Source organism: Orussus abietinus, unplaced genomic scaffold (genome assembly GCF_000612105.2).
Source record: "Orussus abietinus isolate OABI.00-Male unplaced genomic scaffold, Oabi_2.0 scaffold283, whole genome shotgun sequence".
NCBI lineage: Eukaryota > Metazoa > Arthropoda > Insecta > Hymenoptera > Orussidae > Orussus > Orussus abietinus.
The window spans coordinates 14,927-38,159 of NW_019394436.1; the positions used below are offsets into that span (position 1 = coordinate 14,927).

General features: G+C 43.2%; 1 protein-coding gene across 6 annotated transcripts in view; it reads right to left on the reverse strand.

The window, feature by feature from the left end:
- Positions 1 to 23,233, reverse strand: part of LOC105702800 (serine/threonine-protein phosphatase 2B catalytic subunit alpha isoform) — an 89,611-nt gene that overhangs the window by 13,630 nt on the left and 52,748 nt on the right. For 3 of the 6 annotated variants that reach the window (XM_012430653.2, XM_012430652.2, XM_012430651.2), the window contains exons 9-12: positions 12,270 to 12,441; positions 11,689 to 11,815; positions 11,527 to 11,607; positions 8,338 to 8,370 (exon numbers count right to left, since the gene is read on the reverse strand). In XM_012430653.2, coding sequence (XP_012286076.1) covers positions 8,338 to 8,370; positions 11,527 to 11,607; positions 11,689 to 11,815; positions 12,270 to 12,441 — 413 coding nt within the window. The remainder of the gene's footprint in view (positions 1 to 8,337; positions 8,371 to 11,526; positions 11,608 to 11,688; positions 11,816 to 12,269; positions 12,442 to 23,233) is intronic. The other 3 variants (XM_023432303.1, XM_012430654.2, XM_012430655.2) reach the window with 1 other exon arrangement.

The window sequence follows — 23,233 nt, forward strand, 5'->3', positions numbered from 1 at the left end:
TCATGGATTGCGAATTTCTCAGCAAAAATGCGATAAAGTCATTACACCGTCCGAACGTCGTCGCGACGAGCCGAAATGGAAATCGCCCGACCATCCGCTCTTGCCCTCGTTCCTGCCTCGTTTAGCCGGATATCCGGATATCCGGACATCCGGAAGACGTTACGAAGATCGAGAGCCTCAAGAAGAAGAGGAAGCGAACAAATCGCCGACGTTTTTCCGAATCCCGGAGCGATTTTTCAAGGCGGATCGAAACGTCGGCAGACACGAGCCTATCGCTCGTTCCACGCTCGGGTGATCGTGATCGATCGATCGTCGAATCGCTTGTTATTTTCCTTGGCAATGTTTTTTCCCCTCGTTCGGTTCGCGAGAGATCTCTTTTTACGCTGGCCGTGTCCGTGTTTCCTATCCCGTCGGTATCTCCGAAAAAAAAAAAAAAAAAACCGGTAAATTCAATTAGAGAATTGTTACTCGACAAACGCACGATCGACAGCTCGCATATGTACACACGCAAGTTTTGCAATGTCGAATAGTTATTTTTATCGCATTAAACTGGCCTCAATTACTTAAATGAATGGTTAGGTTCAATTATTATTATTGCAAAGTATTTAAACGAGACTTAGATTGAGAATTGATTAAGTATATCGCTTGGGAGTACGATCGAATTTTGAGAGAAAAATGTCAAAACGGGTAAATTGGAGTAGGGCAGTTTTCAGGACAGATGTTAACTCTTATTCTCGGAATGGGTATATCTGGAGCACCATTTTATCAGTTGGGAAATCTCGTCCATTATTGGAAAAATTTTGGTCAATTTCGGAAATGGAGGAGTTGACAATCTTGAGAGGGCAACGAAAGCAGTCGAGCTCGTAAGACGAGCGAATCTAGTATTTCCAATATCGGCATCCCAGTTTCGAGCTTACGCTCCTTCGGGAGGATATATTTGCCTGATCGCGAGGAAGGACGAGGAAGAAAAATAGGGACTGTAGTATTCGAAGTGATTGAAAGATGTTTTCGAAGCCTCCACTTTTTGCAGCCTCTGACCAATTTCGAAATTGGCCCTAAGACCCTCGTCCTGAAAGTGATAAACCGAAGTCTCGCGCCAAATAAATACTTCTTCGCGCCTCAGAGATACATCCTCCGGGACCAGGAAAGATTTTATCGTTCCGAATGAAGTATGCTTCGTTGCAATAGATCGCGATGTAAGGATTGATTTGCTTTTTAGAGTCTAGGAACTTAAGCTCCCTTCGAGATTTGCTGGGAAGACCAGAAGATTTCGATAGATCTGTAGGAAAGTCGATACACCGATAAAGTGGTCAATCGCTCGTTAGAAATCTTCGGTACACAAGAAGGATCTTCACTTAGGAATTTGATTGCACTTCAGGTCGTTAGGAAAGAACTTTTTTTGGAAAATCATTTGCGTGGATTATATCGAATATTGTCTTCCAAAGGTGTACAAGTAATATTAAGGTTAGAAATCTTCGGTACACAAGAAAGATCTTCACTTTAGGAATTTGATCGCACTTCAGGTCGTTAGGAAAGAATTTTTTTTGGAAAATCGTTCGCATGGATTATTCCGAATATTGTCTTCCAAGGGTGTACAAGTAATATTAAGATTTCTTTAAATAATATCGCAAAGATCATTTTTCCCTCAGGAAGTGTTTACTGATTCTGTATGGTTCAAGCTACCAGGAAGAAAATTCGATCGTACTTCCAAGTTCGTTGAATGTTTCCCTCTACGCGGATTTAATTTTACGATATGCGATGGCGTTTAAAGCTAATCAACGGAAGTGCATCTGGTGGCAGTTGAGTCTTGATTAAATCAAATTTTACCCGAGTAAAATCGTTTCGCTGGGTCTCCACTTTATGAGCCCTGACACTACATTTCGGAGGGAAATTCGACATTTCAACTTCACCAGATACTCTAAAGCCGCGCATTAGCAAATTCTAGGGACCCCACGTCACCAAAAATGCAGGCGCAGATTAACCAACTCCGAACACGTACACACTACATACATTTAACGACTTCTATAAAATTAACAACCGCCTTGCGAGTTAAGGAACTAACCACCCAATTTTGATTACAATACTGAAATCCCTTCGCGTTACTAACTAGTAACATTTTCGCGGGGATGTGAAAGTGCAGCAAAAATCACTATCTAATTACAGCGCACCCTAAGAGAGGTGCACTACAATAAACAGCAAATACTTTCCAATATTATCCGCCATTACGTTCACATTTATCTTAATCGGCTGCATTCCTCTAAAAAAAAGGAAGAAAATACGATCTTCCCCTTTCTCCCTAAAATCCATCTATTGAATTATGGAAAAAATTAAAACAAAAACAACCATATACACCCACCCTGTATCTAGCACTTTCACATCGCCTGAAAATGGTGGGAAACGTCCGTATATCTTTAACTCTCCGGCAAAAAGGAGACGGACGGACCAACATTCAGCGCGACACACAGAGATAGACAGAGATAACCAGATAAAAAACTCACCGTACGCGGTGGTAGTGGGGTCGAATATCGAAGAGGAGCATGTAGCACGATGCCACCACGTCGGGCATGGTCGATTATCGACGACGATGGTCAGGACGTGATTAAAGGGACAGAAGTACCAACAATGTGAGAGCAGCATCGATTGCGACCGTATTTTCGTTCATTTCGGTTGTCGAGATTGCGGTACGGGTGATGGTGGTGGTGGTAGTAGTAGTAGCAGTAGTATTTGTGATGGTGGTAGTAGTGGAGTAGTAGTAGCAGTAGATAGTGGTTCAGTGTGGTAGAAAGAAAACAACACATAGAACAGACGAAAAACATGTGCACAGCGTAAGTAGCATTCTCAAGCATGTGCTGAAAATTAATGTCATTAATTCGGACAAAAATAGCCAGGTCGGCCGCGGCCGTCGCGCCGGCGCCGTTCGGACCTCTCTTGAAGCTTTTAATCGTTGATAGGGACGTTGGGAAAAATCGTTTCGGGGAATTGGATTCTCTTTATTACAGCTGGGATCCACGTCGAACGGGAACGGGGAGAAAGGAGCCGAAGAGAGGAGCCTCGAAGAGGTCGGGACGCCTCGAGGAATCTGGACGACGCACCGAGGCGCTGCTCGGACCCCCTGGGACTTTAATGCTTAATGGACACTTTGGAGAAATTGTCCTGGGATCTATTACGGAAACGTAATCCCCTCTGATTATATTTAAATTGTGTTTGACTATCGGCCCTGTTCTAAGTAGGGTAAATAAATTCTATTTTTTAATGAGCACTCCTCTTTTCAGGCTACAAGGGATCTTCGGGGTGGTCGTTAGGGGGGCAAGGAAAAGTGGAATTTTGGAACCATCGGATAGGTATAAAAATTCAGACGAAGAGGCCGGAAAGCCGGGAAGAAGTCCGAACGGGACCCCAAGGCATTGTTTTCTTGGCCTTCGGGCACTCGGAATTTTCATTATTCATGGACAAGTAGTTTCACGAGTGCTCCGCTTCAAGGTACTCTAGTTTCCATTCACCGGCTACCGACTGAACCTTTGGTACTCTTTCGCGCGCGTGTTGACGTTCTAGGTCTACAGAATGAGAAATCAAACGAGGAGATATTCGCACGAGCCTGCGGCCCGGATCTCTGGCGTATTTCCGCGCGATTTCCCGAGAGGAGACAAAGTCGCTCTCGAGACTCTCTACGAGATTTACTGAAAGCACAAGAATAAGTATATTAGTAGGTGATGGACGTGACCCTGTCTGCCTTCGACCGCTTCGATTAATATCCAGCCCCACTCGAATAAATATCTACATTTGTGTTTCTTTTCTTATCCCCAACTTCGTTGCACTCGACGAAGGCAGGCAGCGAAACGCATCGTTACTCTTGCACTGAAGCGGAGAGATTATTTCTGGAGGGTCGTCCTGGTGAGAAGAAAAAAAAAAGAAAAAAATACGTTAATATATTCAATCTCAAGGTAAAAAACAGATAGGATCGGCAGTTTTGAGAAAACACTTCGGCCATCTCTCGAGAAATAATTCCTCCGTGCCTTCGTTAGAAATTGCAAAACGGTGCGCGGCACAACGCTGCTACGGAAGCTTCCTGCAAAACTTCGAAAAAGATTTTGATTAATCGTTCGCTGGGAACGAGGGTGGTTCTCCGAGTTCGCAGCGAGGTGGTAAACTTGGGGGTGGAGCTCTTTTTTTTTTAAACCTTACAAGGTACTTTGCACCCTCGTTCCCGATCTTTAAATTGGTATAAACTAGTATCGAGCTGGTGAGCGATCTAATTGGAGGAATAAGGTAGAAATAGTAGGGAGTGGAGTAGCATGCGCAAATAAAATCGAATGCAGGCAAACACTTGGCACTATTCCGGCCAATTGCGGGCCGATCTAAGAGAAAGGGGTGTTTCGATAGCTAGTCGGGACGGTAATTCGAAAAGGGGGAAAGAAAACAGGCAGTTGTAGTTTCAGGTGTGCTCGAAAAAGAAAGGCGAGCGAGAGGAGGGGTCGAGAAAGAGATAGATTCTTGGTTGGGAAGATACGAGGGAAGTCGCCGAGAACTTGACCATCGGAAGAGTCGTGTGGATGAATATCTTGGGAGAGAAATAATACGGATAAACGGGAAAAAAAAGAAAAACGAAAGATTCATAACGTGTGATGTGGTGTACTCCGTTAAGGACATGCACGAGTTTTTATGACGCACTTGACATTAGACTCGAATTATCCTTGGAATCTGTGGCAAAAAATCCTCGTCTGAATTAATCGACTCTTCCAATGGAGAACAACAAATTCTTCGTTTATTAACGTCAACGTGGACATTTGATCGATCAATCGGCAATATTTCAAGGAAACGTTTTTCTCGGTGGCGACAAGTAACTAATTCGATGCATAAAGCGTCATAGCTTTTTCATCCAATTAAATACGATGGCCTGACCCGTTCATCGGAATAGCAATATTTAATTATGCCAATTTAAGAGGAAACGTCTAAGAAAATAAATGAACTAATGATCCTCGTGCACATCCTTCGGCTCAAGGAAATTCTCGACACTCGAACTTGTGGAGGCTTTGGAGAGAAATGAACGTCCCATTTCCCGTGTCCTTCGGGAAATCCTTTCGTCCGTTCTCAGAAGTCGCGATTCGCTGGGGTCTTCTAGTTCAGTCGGTCTACACGTCGCAGAGGAGAAGAAGTAATAAGAAGCCACGTCGGGTATTTCGGAATCGTCGGTACTTTCCGTCGGTCCGCGACTTTTTCCCCCTACCTTTTTCCCTTCCGCAAACGCGACCACTCGGGAAGTCGGAAAAACGTCGATCAAGGAACCAGTTGCGAAAAAAAGAAAAAAAATTAATTCCACCGGAAGGAATCGATCGAACCGATTGGCACTTTTAGACTTGGCGTAAGGTATCCTTTTCTCGAAATGGATTTTCACTTTTCCCGATTTCAGGTGAGTACGCGAGACGATTGCGGATAGCATAACTATATTCCGTTTTTCCGAGCTAAACGCGCGTTCTCTTGTCAACGCAATCTGTAGCTATGCCATTGCATTAACTAATCTGCGTCCAAAAACCCGCCATGTAAACGGAGCCTTACGTTGGGGACTGAGAAAAAATAGTATTAAACATTACCACAGAATCTGTGGGATAGGCGCCAGAACCTGAAAAGGATACGATATACAACAACAGTTTGTAGTTATTCTTTCTTTCTGTGGTCGTACATCATATCCTATCCCTTGTAGGGACTGGCGCATACTTCACAGCCACTTTTTCTCAGTGCGGTTGCTCGCAATTGTCTTAGGGGATCTGCGGACCCGTTTTCCATAGATCCCGTGTGAAGTGTCCGGGTGTCCGTTGATTCTTTGGATGAGAGGGGTCAGATCGGCGGCGATCTCCGGAGAAGAGATCGTAAAGCCGGAAGTGGAGTAAAGCCGTGCTTTACTACCGTCGCGGTTGTTCCTAGCCGCTGTTAAGGGAATGACACACGGTGAGATCTCACACGTCGTAAAGCGCAATCCAAACGTAAATCAAACGAGCAAACTCAAACGAGGTTAAAGTTCGGGACCGTAAAACCGCGTCGCGTCCGAATGGCCTCGGAACGATGAGTGGCACCATTGGGCGAAATCTTGAAATTTTGCATCCCGCTCTTTCAAAACCGTCTCCAAGTCTTACGGTTTCGAGTAAGCTCTTCCGCCGCGCAATTGTTTCCGCAACTTGTCTTCGATCGGTGAACAGTGCTTATTATTTCAAGACCGGGCTGAGAGACGACGTTTTGGCTAATCCATTATCAAGAAAGAATGCAAATCCCAATTAAGAATCGAGTCTGTTAAAGCGAAGGATAAAAAAGAAGGCGTAACTTAATTGCGCTAATTACCGCGGATAATGGTGCGCACGTACGATTGAAAATTACGAGTACGGGTAGTGTTGGGATTTTTAATAATTAATGAACAAGGGAGATCTTCTGATCGATTGAACTACGGTACATATGTAGCAAAACAGGAATAAATTTGTATAATATAAAGCCTTTTTGTAGTGAATGATTGTTACGTGAATGATAATAAGATACTAATTTCCTGAGAGTGTTGATTAGGAGAGACTGGGGCACAGTGGAAAAAGTTTGAATTCGTGATAAGTTTCAAAGTATAGTCTTTAGAAAAATGAGACCTAGTGCACGATGTTAAATGGTCTTTTTACTATGTAGTTCAGTATTATTTATTTGTTAAATGTCCTCAAATATTTCTATAAGTTCAGATATTTATAAGCAATGCAAGTGTTTGTAAAAATATTTATAAGCAGTGCAAGTGTTTATTAAATGATTAACATAACTTAAACTCATCGCACAAACGAAAATTTAGATGTCATCGGTTCGTAAAAAGATTTCGGTTCTTTTGAAAACTGGTGTCCTTGTCCAGTCTGCAATAATTCAAATATTCCACTGTACCCAATTCTCTCTTACTTTAATATTAGAAAAGCAACTTTCCTCTCTAGTCTGCCATGACGTATGAAACTTGTGGAATACACTAGCAGCCAGTCAACTCTTCAGCGGCATATACATAATAGCACTTTTCACGTTGAACGATCAATCATTACATGCACAACGTTTTTCTAAAGATGTTAATTTCGAGGATTGGAATGTGTGAAAACATGAAACGATCGAACGAAGTTACGAGTAACGACATCGCAAAAAAAATAGAAAAGAAGTCTCTTTCAATCTCTTTTCGTCGATTGTTTGGAAAATAAAATGTTTCTAATTTTCGGAAAGTTTCGTTTTAATTAAAAGCGCCCGTTTTAAACGTACGTCAATTTTTTTGCCTAGCTCCGTGAATGGAGAAATTTCCTGAATACTTATCCGCGAATGCGCGAACTCGGCAGGAATGAAAAAAAATGTGAATTTCCGTTTAATCGAGTGCCATTTAGCCATTGGACGTTCGACGGTGTCGATCACGCGTTTTCCCGTAAAATGACGGACTGTCAACGGATCTTTAAGCTTGCGCAAAGTCGAGCTTAAGGTGGGATTGTGTGGTGTTAAAGACGCGAGCAGTGATGGCGGGTAAAGTAGTAAGGCGGCGGTGAAGAACAAACTGAAAGATCGAGTTACACGACTGGCGATTAATAGTCAATTCAAAACCTAACAAGTACCAGAGCACGTGAAAGAAAGAGCTATGCTTCACGACGACGCGGACGTGACAGCGACCTAACACCAGGCACCACATTTTCAAAAATGATTGGGCTGAAGCAAGTTATCCTACGGATACTTTCCTGCATTTAAAACACCCAAGGAACATTGATTTTCAATCGACATAGAATGTAACAAAAAAGTCCTCTATAAACACTATCGATATGACTATATAATATCATTAATTTTAATTCCTTTCTACTCTTCGCGCTACTAAATCGATACTTTTATTTCTACTTAACTCGGGTTCCCTAAGAAATAAAATAGATATTTCAATTTGACTCGACAAAAACCCACTTGCCTCATATGTCCATTTTTGAGAGTGCACGCGCGTGTCGCGTGGCTTCCGTAAAACGTCAAACCCACGTGGTCGCATCACGTGATCATACCTCGTGGCCGTACCACGTGGTCGCGAGCTGTCAAACTTCTACTCTTCCCGCGTGAACTCGCGTTATTATTCACTCCACACTTTTCACGCCGTTATACGTGATGTGAACCTCAGACGTTTTTCTCATTTTGCGAAAGTCTTTTAACTAGTCGGAATTCTTTTGAAAAATCGTGGACACTAGTGATTTCGGAAACCGGACGACATCGTTGCACTTGGTAGCCGGAATTCCGGACGGCAGTGACACGTCGCGTCGATCGCGAACGGCAACGAACAACGTTTGTTACTTTGACGTCAAGTAAGTCGTCAGGCGGACTTACCATTCTTTTTTTGGATAACGACTTTCGCTGCGACTAAGGGGGTCGAGTTTGCCGAACCGACCGAACGTTCGAGTGGTAGTAGTAGTAGTAGTAGGTAGTAGTAGTAGAAGTAGTAGAAGTGGTAGAGGTAGTAGTAGCATAGTGTCGTGCCGATAGAGGAGGAGATCCAAGGCCGGTGTGATCGAGACAAATATAATAGAGAAGGAGTATGATAAAAATAGATACTCAGTGCAACTTCCGCATTCGAGGTGTTCGCGAGGTATTCTGGGGGGTTGGGGCGGCGGAAACGAATTTTCGAAAACGCCAAGGTGAAAGATTTCTCGATGAAGAGGTTCCACGACTTTCCTTCCTTTTCACTGAATCTCCACGCTCGGTGAATGAAATTCAAAGAAAAAGTACCCCAACTGTGAAGAGGTCTGATTTTAAAGTGCAGGTGTATTGGTCCATTTGAAAACCTACTTAAACACGTGTCAAAAGAGGTAGATAAGTCACGGAACCTCGAACTGGAATTCGGACGGATCGACAGAGGCAACACGTGTATATGCAAAAGGTCGACAAAAGTATTTGAGGTGGGTTGGAGGGATGGGGGTGATTTTCGAAAAAGATATTCTCGCATCTCTTTAATGGGGAAGAGATTGTGCGATAAAAAAAAATATTGAAGAAAACATCGAGAAGATGCGAACGGACGAATCTCGGCGATGACTATCTAAGTAGCAGGGTTGAAGGCTCTTCAAGTACTCGGAAAAAATGTCCATCGTTTCATTTTTTATCCAAATTAGAACGTTAAAGAATCCCAAGAACTAATTATTTCCCTTCGAGTTGCCTCGTATATCAATGAATGTTTAAAAAAAAAAATCGTCGAAATTCGAGCGCTCGTGTGCATGCGCAAATTGTCGTCACCACGACAAAATGGCGATTTCCAAAAGTGACTTTCAATTTTCCTTTTTAAGTAAAATATGTTCGATAGACCGGGTCTTTCTGGAATTCACTTAGGAATGGAAATTGCAATTTTGAAAAGCGCCGACGTACCAAAGGATAGATAACTATCACAAAATGATGCAAAAAAGGAAATAGCTATTGGTGAGTATGTGGAGTTCAGGCGATGTGCCGCATATGCGCGTAATCTCGTTCAATAAATGCGTGATAATACCAATCTTATGTGGGAATGTAAATTCGAAGAGAGAAAAGACATTCGAGATAGAAGTGCGGAGGGGAGCGGGAAATCGCAATTCGGTTCTCGTACTCGAAATGCATCTGATGAAAGGGGATAAAATGCATATGTACACGTACGAGCGGGTACTGTCGTACATTACGCCTGTGCACGTACACCGTGTGCCAAAATATTCTTGTCCCATTTCCGCGAAACCTCATTAATCCCTCAAAAGAACGGATCACGGTACATGTAGAATATCTTGTAATGACGTACCGGGGACAAAATCATAAAAAATAAAAATAACGCACCGTAATAACGACTCATAAATGACAGTCAAATGGAAAATGGTGAAATTACATTATAAATAAAAATTATAACTCGGCCAGAAAAAAAATGCACGTATTAAAATCCCTTTTTTCTGAATGTCAAAATAAACACAATTTAGAAATAATATTTTTTTATATAATCTCTTCAGTCTCCGTTTATGCATATTTGCAGCATCAGAATATTGAATAAATGGCGAAAAAAATCATCACACGGCATACGTGCACCCGTGACCGCGTAAATGTACCATCATAAGTGAAAACTCGGTACACCGAGGCTATCTATGTAGCTTAAATCAATGATAATGAAAGCCCTTAATAGTAACGGGTGATGGATAAATGTCGACTGGTGCTTCTTACCATCTGTCCAAGCCGCCGAAAAGGGAAGAAAATATGGGTTTTTAAAGAGAAACATTTACCAAAGGGGAAATGTGGTAGAACGAAAGGGACTCGGGAGTATATACATGTACATACATATATGTATATCTTGAGATATATATCTCGATACATAATCAAATGCGAGTTTATAATTAAGAGTCTGCCTTGGAGGGTATCTGAAAGTCCTTAAACCTACATTGTCTGTAACAATACAAGAAATGGAAGAATAACGAGCTTCACATGATTTAATCGTAAAAGTGAAGAAAGGCCAAGAAGAAAATCTCAATCGGCAGGAAAGATATCGATATTAATGAAAAAATATTTTTCATTCCTCAGAAATATCAGTCTCTCGGTCGGAGTAAAATTACACGCTTGACGTTACCATTGTCACGGTACTCGAGTTCATTTTGCAGCTCCTCGAAAATCAGCCTTGCATTATTTCTGCATCGGCATCGTTGCGGAGATGCCTCGTGCATGTACTTTTCCCAAGCCTCGGGATTACAAGGTACATGGGAATTTAACGAGAGAAACCTCCGCAATAGATGAAAAATTCCTAATCGATTATCTTACCGAGTGTACGCGCGCAAAGTGGCTCGGCCTTTCAAGGAATGTCGAAAATGGAGCTGGTTACTCTTCCGTAATAACGAGGCATACACCGCGTATGATCGATCACGCGGGTAAACCGGGACGAAATGTATGGAAAATTGGGATGTTCGCAGTCGGTAGAAATGATTCTCTCCGGGTGTAATTCGACTCGCGGTATCGATCATTCCAAGTAGGGCGGAAATTTCCAACACAGAGTCGCGCCCCGTATACATGCCCGATAGGACACTCCGAGCGCGTTTCAATGAAAATCTTTTTTTATCCAGAGCTACCGGCGCGAGGTATTTTCGCTCCTCTCATTGTCCGATGATCTCGGCTAATGACATAAGGAATTAAGACCCTCCGAGCCCTGGAACTCCGCGGACGCCGAATACCTACTTTATGATTTATCGCCCGGAGTGGGACACGAAAGGCGAATAAATTGCCTCGTTGCTCGGGGTTTCGGGGCTTAATTATTCCCAATGGGAGGTAGTTGGAAATTTTCGCCCATTCTCCCCCCGGGATACTTAACGCGGGCTCTTTCAAGGTCTAGGGCCGGGAGTTCTTGCAAATCTCGCCCCAAGTGTCCCGGAAAGAGACGCCTCTCCGGGGAGACTCGGCGAGATGTCTGGGGGGAACTGCCGGACCCCGACGACCTGGAAGGCGACCGGTGCGTGAAATACCCCAGGATGCAGCTGCGAGACAAGGGTGTCCATTAACATGTCCGGAATAAGACAAACGACAGCTGACTACCTTCCTCGAGGGTGTCGTCGCCGTCGCTCATGAGCTCGTCGTCCGAGCAAATGTTGAGCACGTTGACCAGCATCTCCGTAACTGAAAGCACCGAAATAATTGTTATTACCCCGAAACTGTATTACCAAACGGTCGTCAAATTATTCCCACCCATTTCCTCACCTTTCTCCCCTACGAATGGAAGCGACCACGTGAAAACGTCCATAAAGTTCGGCAACCAGTACGGATGGGGTGAACAATTGAACTGCCTGATGTTCATCACGTTGTTCTCGTACTTCAGAACGGCCGCCTGAAAGTTCACGTACACAGATATTTCTCGGAACGACATAGCTGCATTGTCCATGTCGAATATAATTACATCCCTCTGCGTTTTACCATTACCCAGGGGGAAAAAAAATCACCAAATCGACCCTCTCAATTCAATTTAATAACGGAGTACTATAATTTACTGATATTCGTCACGTTGCTCTCGCAACCTAAGAGCGGTCTAAAAATGCACGCGAACGTTTGTCGGCTCAATTTAGTTGTTACGTGCTTATCGTAATTAAACTTCTCTACCTTCCACCATTAATCGAATCATTTGTCGTTTGAAACGACTAAAGTGACCAAATGATCTCAATTAGATTTAATAATAAACATTTACTTATAAAGCGGCGTCGAGTGGCACTTTGGTCCCACAGCGACCATTCTTCCGCCACGCGTTGTCGCCTTATTAAAATATCGCGGCGGTTTTTCTTTTTTACCTTGTTGTTATACACGTCGAGGTAGTTGGGCGCGCTGAAAATTGTGATGAGCGATGGGAAGCCCGTCGTCAGCGATTTGCGATACATACGATAACCGGCGTCCTGCGCCTCGTGCGCCCTAATGATGCTCAGCAGGTTGTTGTTCTGCAGGAAGTCGCAGCAAGCTGCGTAACTGGAAGAAACATAAAGCTAGTCACAACATGCGCTGGAGAACCGACGAAAACGCTCGGGTTGACCAAAGGGGTGGTCAAGGCCTGTTGTATCTAAATGGAACGTGACACGCTACTGGGTTTTGGCCGCGTCTACCGCACGCTGCCGCATCCTGGTACGCAGAATCGAATGACAGCTCGAGGGAGACCGATGGGTTCGATGCATCTTAAGGTGAAGTGAAACACGTCGAGGAACTTGATAGACGTCGATAAAGAAGATTTTTCTAAATGCCTAAGTTGCCAACGTTCGTTTGTATATTGACAGCTGGGTCGAATTATATTGGGTACTGTACCAAATGGCATACTCCACATGTCGTTTTCGTACAATAATTATAAAGAAATCGAAACGAAACTCCAGAAATCCTCTGGATTCGTGCTTTCTGGGGCCCTTTAGATTCTCATATCAGAGCCTTCGATAATTGTATATTGATCGAAATATGAGAGATCGATGCCATTTTGTTTCTGGTCTGGGTTGAGTTAAAAAATTAAAAAAAAAATCCAAATTTTGAATGTGTCAGGACAATTCTTAGATGATCTGGAGCGATGTGTCAAAATTTCGGACAGTTTGGTTTAATACCCTTAAAAAAAAGTGTTGTATCCGAATCGACTGATTTGAAGGGGGTTTCACTTCACCTTAATCGGAAGAGGGTGACACATTTGAGGCTATCCGATCAAACCGCATGCGTTTTAGCAGGTCCGGCAAAAACGCATGATGTGACCTTAACCTAATCATGGCCTACGATTGACCCCCTGCAACCCAATTTTAATTTCAAGCCAAGGAAAGGCTTACATGACGGGAAATTTACTATTATTAAATTTCTGATATTAGGTCAAATCTGCGTGAATCAATTGTATACATGACGTCACGATTACGATTTGGGCAATTTCTGGTAAGCAGATCTCCCTATTACCTGCACTATCAGTAGACACTAGAATATCTTGCCCAATTTTTATTCAGGTCAGTATAAAAATACATTACACGAAATGTAATGTTCTTTTAATGCGCCAAGGAATGCCCAGAATAAAAATGCATTATCCATTGCGAGGTACTGTTTTAAGGCGCCAAGAAATTTCCCTGATTTAATTTTTGCGCGCTGAAAAAAAAAAGCACCTTCGCAGTTTCCACCACTTTCGGCAATCTGCCAAACCGTGATATGTTGATTTCAACGCTCCGCGCATTTGCAATTCAGGGTACATCTGTTAAGTATCCAGAAATTATCAATGGCGGCGTGTTGCAGGAACCCGACTCGCAAACTTTTGGAACTTCGGCAACTTCCAGAGCCGAAACCCCGCTCTGGGAGCTTCGTCTTAAATAACAGGGGAAACGGCAACCAAGTTTCGAGGGAGATACGGTAATAAATTGGCAACTCGAAGCGCCGAGTGAGAGCTTGATATCGTGTCGGTCATTCATCAGATTTCAGACCACCGATTCGATCGCACGTGATACCGATTTTGCCTTCATTTTGTTACGGCAGATCCTTATGATATTTTATCGAGATGCCCCGTAACGCATCTACATCCTAGTTGAACTTTCCTTACACGCAGAAAAAAAGTGTTTCATTGAACAAAATCGTTCGATCGACTGCATTTGGTTGATTTAAAAAATACTGGGCGAGTAATTCAAACTTCAGTTCACTTGATCAAATTCATTTTTTTCATTCAAAGGGTTTAGTTAAAATCGTTCTGTTGATTTTAAAAAATACTTTGGTTAAATCAACCAAATTAATACATATTTCGGGTGAGCCAGAATATTTGGCGTAATAAACCAAGAGTTATTAACAAAGGATTTTATCATGTCGGCTAAATATTTTATGGTTCATGTAATACAATTGTTCTACAGTTGACACAATAGAAACATTATTGATTCAACCAAACATTTTGATGCGTGGATATCGGGAATAAGAACACGAACGTATGATGGATCAAAATTCATCTTCGGCAATGAGTTCATAATAATGAAAAAACTTTTGGAATAAATTTAATAACCTATTCGTGATTCAAGAGTACTACAGAAAGTCGGTTGCTTTGTTACGCTGATTTATATAACATACATTTCCACGCTCCAAAACATTAACACTGCGCTTGTATGCAGAAATCTAAATGCAGCCGAACGGGGACGTAGCAGGGGGTGAAACTTTCGGAAAAGTTTCGGAACTTCCGAGACTTGCCGAACATCAAGCCCGCTCTTGAAGCTACAAGTTAAATAACGGAGGAAACGGTATGCGAGTTTCGAGAAAGGCTCGGAGGCAACTCGACGTTGTACAAGAAAATAAATACAAATAAGCCTGCATCGGTTGTCAGTAATTCACAGAAAAGGAGCACCATCGCTCTTAAACAAGACGAGCCAAAGAAAAGAAGTATTAAATTAAAACCCACCCTTCATATCTAATTATTTAGAAAATATCGTCAAATTGGAAATTCATTACGACGAGGAAAAACTAAGAAAACGGCAAAACCAGCGATTTTCAATTTGATCAAATGCCGAATTTTTCAGTCAGTAATTCACAGAAAAGGAGCACCATCGCTCTTAAACAAGACGAGCCAAAGAAAAGAAGTATTAAATTAAAACCCACCCTTCATATCTAATTATTTAGAAAATATCGTCAAATTGGAAATTCATTATGACGAGGAGGAACTAAGAAAACGGCGAATACAGCAATTTTTAATTTGATCAAATGCCGAATTTTTTCCCGAAATTCCGATTTTTTTCCCCCCGAAAACCGCGTTTGAAAGGTGGATGGAAAAGTCCCGTCCGTTATTTCTCGGGCCCCATACGAGAACAGGTAACCCATTAAAGTAAGAGTAAGGAAGATACCGAAGTAATTAGACGGCCGGTCGTAATTCGCGAGGTCGAACCCCATTGGTCATAACGCACGTATGCACGTGTAGCGGCAATTCCGTAATGGGCTGGGGTGTACTAGAACAAACATTTTGCTTTCAACCCGCCCATCCTGTACGTGTGTCGAGCCGAGGGGGTTGGAAGGAAGGGCGAGGAGGACGTCGTAAACCGGTGGCTACGAAATTTCCCGTTTTACTTGCCGTAAAACCGGGAACCACCCTGCCGGCACGAGGGGACGGTCCCGCGCCCCGATTGGTCGACGCCCGGCGCCAACGGAATCGCGGCTACCCCCCGACCCCCAATCCACCGGGTTCTCCTGCCCTTCTTCCGGCTGACCTTCGGACCCTCGCGTGACTGACCTTGCCCCGCGACCCTGACCTAGGCCAACGCGCCGCGAGGAAGACCCTGCTAAGTGAACCTCTGAAAACCGTCGAATCTCAACCTTGATTTACGAGATATTTGAAAAATGCTCGTACAAATACTCTCGACACATAAAATAACTGACTCACTGATACGGAGATAATCGAGTTCAAATTCCTTGGCCTGGAAAGTTGACATTTTGGGAATGGTCTAAGGTGGGTCCAGAAGTGAACCTTTTTGTGCGTACCCTGTTCGTACGCACCCAGTTAGAAGGGAGTTTTCAAGCCCCTAAGAGGGTGATTAGGGGGTTGAAATTTTGAGCTTTGTCGAAAACGGGTGGATCTAAAAGAATAAAATTTGGCGGAAATACTTTCGACTGAAATTTATTGCATTTATATCGGACGAACCTTCTATCTTCGCTTTTTGAAGGGGTAATAACTGGGGTGGTAGAATGGGTACTCGTAACCGCGAAATCGCACGAGTCGGCAACATGAAATTCGGGCAATGGACTCTTCTCGTCCTAGCGTGAACTGCGGCAGTACATCGGCTAGTATACAATAAATCACTAATTCTAAATTAATACTATTTATTTAAAGTGCTTTCTATTCAGTTTGTAAGTTAAATCCGTATAGAAAAAATGCTCAAAAGGGTTTGCTTTGATCAAAGAGTCAATGCTCGCTGATCCCATTTTCGATGCCACAATTGTACGACGAACGACACGCTCGTTAGGGTAATTACTCGAGGTTTGGGCAAGATTCGCTGGTCCGTTATTGATTTTCCGGAGAAATGGACGATCCTTTTGGCACTCCTACAGGTTCGATCCAAATTTGGGGGATTTGAGGGACAATTTTCACCCAGGCGAAGAGCCGATGGCGGCACTCCTGCCCTTTCGCAAGGTATCGATCCCTCATCGAGGTCGCGACCACCCTCCTACCCTGCTCTCGAACGTCCCGAGCGACGTTGATGTTGATGATGATTTATCGAGCGTATTATAATTTATAAAGCGCTCGACCAGCCGAGGCCCTTATCGCGGGAGATAAAATTATCCCCTCACGAGCCGGCAAGCTCGCAACTTTTCGCGTGCAGCCTTGCGTGCAAGCCGAGCTGCAATTGCGCGAAGTGCAGGTACTTTCTCGCGAGCAATAAGTACCTTCCCGAATCAACTGTTCAGAAGTCGACGGTTAAGGTGACGCGAAAGTAGGCGAGAAATTTAATCAACGTCGATAAAAAGGAGTTCTTCCAATTGGTGTACCATCGGAAACGATTTCCGATCTCCACTCAGAGTAATCTAGTGGTAATGCAAATTGCCGCGCCACATTGCCGACATTTATATTGATTTCCGTTGCACTCTATATTGAGAATTATACGAACTAGCATACTCCATACGTGATTTCAATAGAATGATTATGAACAAATCGAAGTAAAACTCGAGAAGTCCCCTAAATTCGTGATTTTTGAAACTTATCGACCGCAGGGTCATTTGTTGTGCATATTTCATGCCAACTAAACTTTCTGTCAGAGACCTCGTCTTGCCTTCATCTTAGCACAGAAGTTCCCAAGATACTTTTCTTGCCTTTATTGCGGTTAAATATGCGTTTCTCGATTATTAGAACGTTTTAAAGTGTTGCGCGACGTCCTGATACTTTCGTCTCTCGCATCAAAGCCTTCAGGAATTGTATATTGATCGACATATGAGCCGCTCACATTGTGAGTGCACACATTGATTAACTCCATAAAACAAAAAGTTGAGAAATGCGATGAAGTAATGTAGATTCTTTTTTAAAATTCCTATTATAATATAACTTCAAATATATAATGTAGAATACATAAATACAGTTATAGTTTTCATCTAACGGTATATAAAATTAATAAGAAAGAATAGCCAAAAAATAATCGTCTGCATTTTATATCGACAAATGTTTTTGCAGGTATTAAATTTCCTCCCCTATTCCTGTATGCCAAACCTTTTGTTCCGTTATGCTTTTGTAAATTTCGTACCCATTTATCAGGATTACGACTTCTTTTCCTCCCAATCGATGTGTTTGTTGGGGAATTTGTTCCGTTGCAATCGGATGAATCCGAGAAACACGATAAACGTCTTCTTGCCCCAGACTTTCTGCTGATAAATCGTATCGAAGAATCATCCCTGCTTTCCACATCCACATTGTTATTAGTTTCACTCATCTTGATTATAACGGTATAATATTTAGTTCTTTAAAAACAATCAGGGAGTAATGTTGAAAAGACCAAAAAATATGTAGTCCGTGTAATATTGGTGAAGTATACAGTGACATTCAGCGTGAGAGATCACTGTTATACTAACTACCGTCTGCATTGCGCTTCTTTCTATCTGTTTGCTGATGCGATTTTATTACTCATATTGTTGAAAGGGGGAAAGCATCTTCGGCTGTTTAAAAAAAAAAGCGTCGATGTACGGCCGCAACAGATAATCCAATAATACTATACTGTCAGGTATTCGTCTACGATTTACATTAGAGTATGGAGTTAATCAAAATGGCTTCCGAAATAAATTACTTATTATTCAATGCCCAAAAAAATTTTGCCGTTTAATGGTGTTAATCTCTATTAATCAGGAAAGATATTATAAATATAAAAAGTTATGACTATACCAAGTGATTTGACACCTAAATTTAAGATTTTTCAAAAAGTGGAGTTAGTCGACGTGTGCACTGAGCGGCTCATATGGGAGTCGGACTTGTCAAAGGGGTTCTCGTCGGAGTCGAAACGCAAGGAACAACGCCACTTTACTTCTAGTCCCGGCTAAGCGAAAAGGATCTTTTTTAACAATCAAAATTTCGAAAGAGTCTGGACTTTCTTTAGATGCACACAAATAATGTGCTAAAATTTCATCTAGTTATGGGGGAATACCCTTTGACAAATGTGTCTTATTCGAATCGACTGATCCGAGACGGGTTTCACTTCGCCTTAAAAAAGCGGCTGACAGTCTGGTCGCGATTGGCTGAAAGTGGCCAAAGCTGGACTCGTCAAAGGGGTCCTCATCGGAGTCGAAACTCAAGGCACGATATCTGGGCGGTTTTGCATGTCGACAAATGAGCAGGGCCGCGAGCAGTTGGCGAATAATTCATGTCATCGTTGCGGGCCAAGGCTAGGCAAGGCCGCAAGCCTTAAGGCCTGTTTGCACGAGGCGAGAATTACCGCGCGACATCGCGGAGCTCGCCGATTCCAGGAGTTCGAGTCGCGAGCGCGCCTTTACCGGGCACTCAAAGCGCCGGAAATTCGAGCCCGGGACCTGCAATTTCGCGAAAATCAATGGCCGACAGGACTCGACCTCGTCCGCGCTTAATTGCCGCGATTGCGTTTCGTTAAGAGCATGCGTACTCTCTTCGTACACTCCCTGGAATCTTTCCGCGCTTGAATTTCCCGGAGCTTGCAGGGGAGTCTGGCGTATCTGCCAATCAGGACGCGAAAGAAACACCACGTTAGAGAAAAGCACGTTTCATTTTCATCTCTTCTACCTGGCCGTTGGGAAATAATTTCCAGCCAAATTAACGGGGAAATATTATTTTCCGGCGTTATTTATAGGAGGTAATTAAGGGTTCGTTTTTAAGCTCCGGAAGGGCGCAGACGGGAATAAATGCTCATTAATGCCTGCTATTTTCACCCCACGGTGATGAAAAGCCCCGGTGATGCAAAAAACGGAGCCGGAAAAGACTTCTTCTCCTTCGGGGAATTATTCGGAATTCCGGGAAAGCTCCTAGGCAGCTTCCGTGCGAGAGACAGCTTCTCAGGGGCGATTAGGAGACGTTAAAGGAAACCGTGGAAGCTCCGTCGCGTTTGACTCATCAGATTCCAGGATCAAAGAGCTTTCGAGAATCGAGAGGGCGAAGACACGTGAAATATCGCAGCACTTTTGTAGACCTTGACACGGGGTGGGGAAACGCTTCTTTGAGATTTCCCGCCGAGCTTTCGCTTTCTTTTCTTACTGAAATTAAGGATGATTCGTCGAGATGGCCGACCCGGAGTCAGCGAAGCGGAGGTGGATTCTTCCTCTGGGTTTCCCTTCGACGCTGGCTTCGTAAAAGAATTAGAAGACGCCTCGAAACCACTTCGAAGAAAGGACTTCCCCCTTTTGAAAGATTTTCAGAAAATCCTGAGTATCTCCAAGTCGAGAATTTTAAGCATGGAAACGAAAAAAGCTTCCTCGGTTTTCCCGCAATTTTGCCGAAATTCCGAGGAAGGTCTCAAGGCATTCTGCATACGGAAGAGCTTTTTCCAGGCGATTCGAAAACGATAAAGGGAACCCTGAAAGCTCTCTCGCGTTTCACTCGTCAAGGTTCCTGACAAATGCGAGCGCATCATAGATGTTAACTACGAAAAGCCGTCATTCGAGAGAGCCGTCATTCTTCTCCTAAGATCTCTGTCGAAAATGCAGAGGAGCTTTTCGGAACTCTCCGTGCGGAATAGCTGCGAAGAGGAAATCTTAAGGAACTTCAAAAGTGTCTTCGCGTTTCATTAGTCTCGTGACGAATTCCGGAATGTGAAATATTTACAAGATCACAGACCAAATGAGTCTCTTTTTTCCTTAGAAGAAATTCTCCGATAATTAGGAAAACACTCAAGGTTCTTTTCCCTAAAAAGATGCTTACAGGTCGATCGCAAGGTGTTGGAGAAAATTGTGGAAGCTCCCTTGCACTTCATTTATGGAGCTTTGAGATACATGCGAGCAAATCAAATATGTTAAATCCAAAAAATGACAAAAGAACCATTCTTTTTCCTGGGAAAGAGGAGCTTAGACCCTATTCGTGCATAATTCTTTTCATAGACGAAACATTAACGAACTTCGAAAGCTCCTTCTCCATCCATCGATCTGACGGCAAACGTCGGCACGCCAAACATTTACAAGATCCCAGGCCAGACAAGTGCCTTTTTTCCTTGAAAGGAATTCCCCGATAATTCAGAGAAGCTTTCGAGGTGGTTTTTCTTCGGAGCGGCGCTTGCAGGACGATCACAGGAAGCCGAAGAAAATTGCGAAAGCTCCCCCGTGTTTGACTCATCAGACCGCACGATGGGCAGACCGAAGAGCTTTTGAAGACCCGGGGAGCGAAGACATAAATAAAAGCTCGTCATCATCTCGCGTCTCTTTAGGACCTCGATACCCCTCGGGAAGATCCTCGAGCTTTTGCCTACGAGTCAAAGGCGTTTCTTCCGCGACCGTTCATCGAGCTTTCTTCCCTGGGTCCGCATTATCGACAACGTGGAAGCTCTCCGGTTCACTCGGGACGTAATTCGAGAAATAAGGTTCAACGAGATCCACCGCACTATCCGGTCTCCCTCGGAATTTCTTGTGGCGGTTTCGGATTGTAAATAAACGGGCAGGGGGATCAAAATACATCCTGGGTAAATCGCAGAAAATTTCTTTCCGGAGATGTAGGTATCCCTCAGATATCCGAAACGAGGGGTTTCGCGTTATGGGGTAATTTCTAGTCCGGCGTGTCTGCGAAATCGAGCGACGGTATCGGAAAAGAAGCGAAATTGGAGCAGGGCAAGGCGTCGAGCAGCAGGTGTCGCTAATACCCGACCGATATCCTCGCTAATCCTTCGCAAAGGAGGAAGGAAGCCGCAAGGCGGATCGACCGGGGCCGATAAGTCCGCGGTTTGCGGACCTAAGGACTCTCCCGCGAAATTGGACTGCGAAAAGCCCTCGGCGACGCTTCCTCGGGATTAAGGACGTGCCTCGACCTCGGGAAGCTCCTTCGAGGCGAGGCCAAAGGGTTCGAAAGAGGTCAACGGGTTGCGTCAGAGCTCCGGTCGAACCCCGGCGAAGCCAAAGTCGAAATTTCGAATTGCACTCGACCCGAGGGGAGCTTTCCCCGAGGGGCCGAGGACTTAAAGGAGAGAAAGCGAGGGCTTAATGGACGCGAGAAAAAGACGTCTCTTTTGCCCTCCTAAAGAGACCTCGGGAGCAACCTCGCAATCCTGGAAGCCCCGACCCTGCTCTCGAAGAACTTAACTTTGTCCCAGGAAAAATTCACCTGCAAACGAATTATCGGAGTGCAATTGTTTCCCGGTCGCTCGAGTCCGCGACTTCTCTCTTCGGATAACTCCTTCGAAGTCACCGCGATTTTATTGCGATGTTATTACGAAATTACTTTGAAATTATGAAGAAATGACTGCGGATATGATAAATATCTTTCCTGAATCCAAAATGCGTTCCCAAAAATAGTTTTCTGTACGGTGTTTTTTTTTTTTTTTTTTAATTTAGTTTGTCATTATTCGAGAATTGTCGGAAACCGGCGAAGAGAGGCGAAAGGGGTTGCATGGTACGTTGATATATTTTACTTTTGCATTTTCAAGTGCGACGTTGCGGACGAAAGCGCTTTATTGTAGACCGAGGTATTCCTCGGGAAACTTTTCTCTGATAAAAAGCAGCGATCAAAGTTATAAAGTAACGTCATGGGTTCCTCTTATCAGGGGACGAACTTTGGCGGAAGTCCGACGACCGATCGAGAGTCGAGGGGGTGATCGATGCGTATTGGAAGCGTCTTTAAGTTTGCCGACAAAGCGTTTAGCAAGAGTCACTCGCGGCTTTACTTTTGGGAGCAATTTTAATTGACCGATTCTCCGCTTCCTGGGGCAAGAAGTTGTTCTCTCGACTGCAGGGACATATGTGCCCATAATTATGAAAGTGGTCTAAGTCAAAATTAAAAAAAAAATGAGTTTATCAGTTATTTCACGCCATATTATTGCAAACGAAATTAATTCAATGTAATTTCGAAACAAAAAATATATGACTTAGATCACTTTCATAATTATGGGCACATATGTAAACGAGCAAATACAAAAATTTACGTCTCGTATACTGTAATATATACCCGTTAAAGACGTTTCTACGAATGTGCACTACATTTCGAAGAATATCATCTCTACGTGTGAATTCGGACAAAAGTATTCAAAATGTGGAATAAAACACTGATAAGAGAAAAGAAATCGGTAGAAATGTTATTAACTATCCTACAACGCGCTTTTCTCAAAATACATGCAGTTGTATATGATACGTGATCGACAACTGGTACACAAAGGATTTCGAAATTTAGTATACATGCCCTCTGAGATTCGTATACTTGTATACTAAAATCTCGAACGCATTTCCATAAAAGAAACTTTGAAAAACTATATCTTGAAAAAAAAAATTCGACTTCACGTATACCACATTTCGCGCAGATATTATTAACATTGCACGTAAACGAAATATACTTAAGCCTATATTTCCATAATCAATCACAAACATATTGGTCGCGAAAATCTCAAGGCGATAAAATTTCTCATTCTAATCATAACCATAGGGCCGGTAGCACCAATTTTCAAGTGAAAATCCTTGATCAAGGATTACTTAACGAGTGATTAGAATTCATTTATTTAGGGTGTTTACCTAACATGGGATCTTAATCTCCGGTTAGCCTAATTTCGGACGGTGCAACACAAATGCCACTAGTCCGAAATTAATTATTTAATCATAAGTAAGAAACTTCAGGATAATCACGGTTGGTGCATCCGACCCTTAATTATTCCTTTTT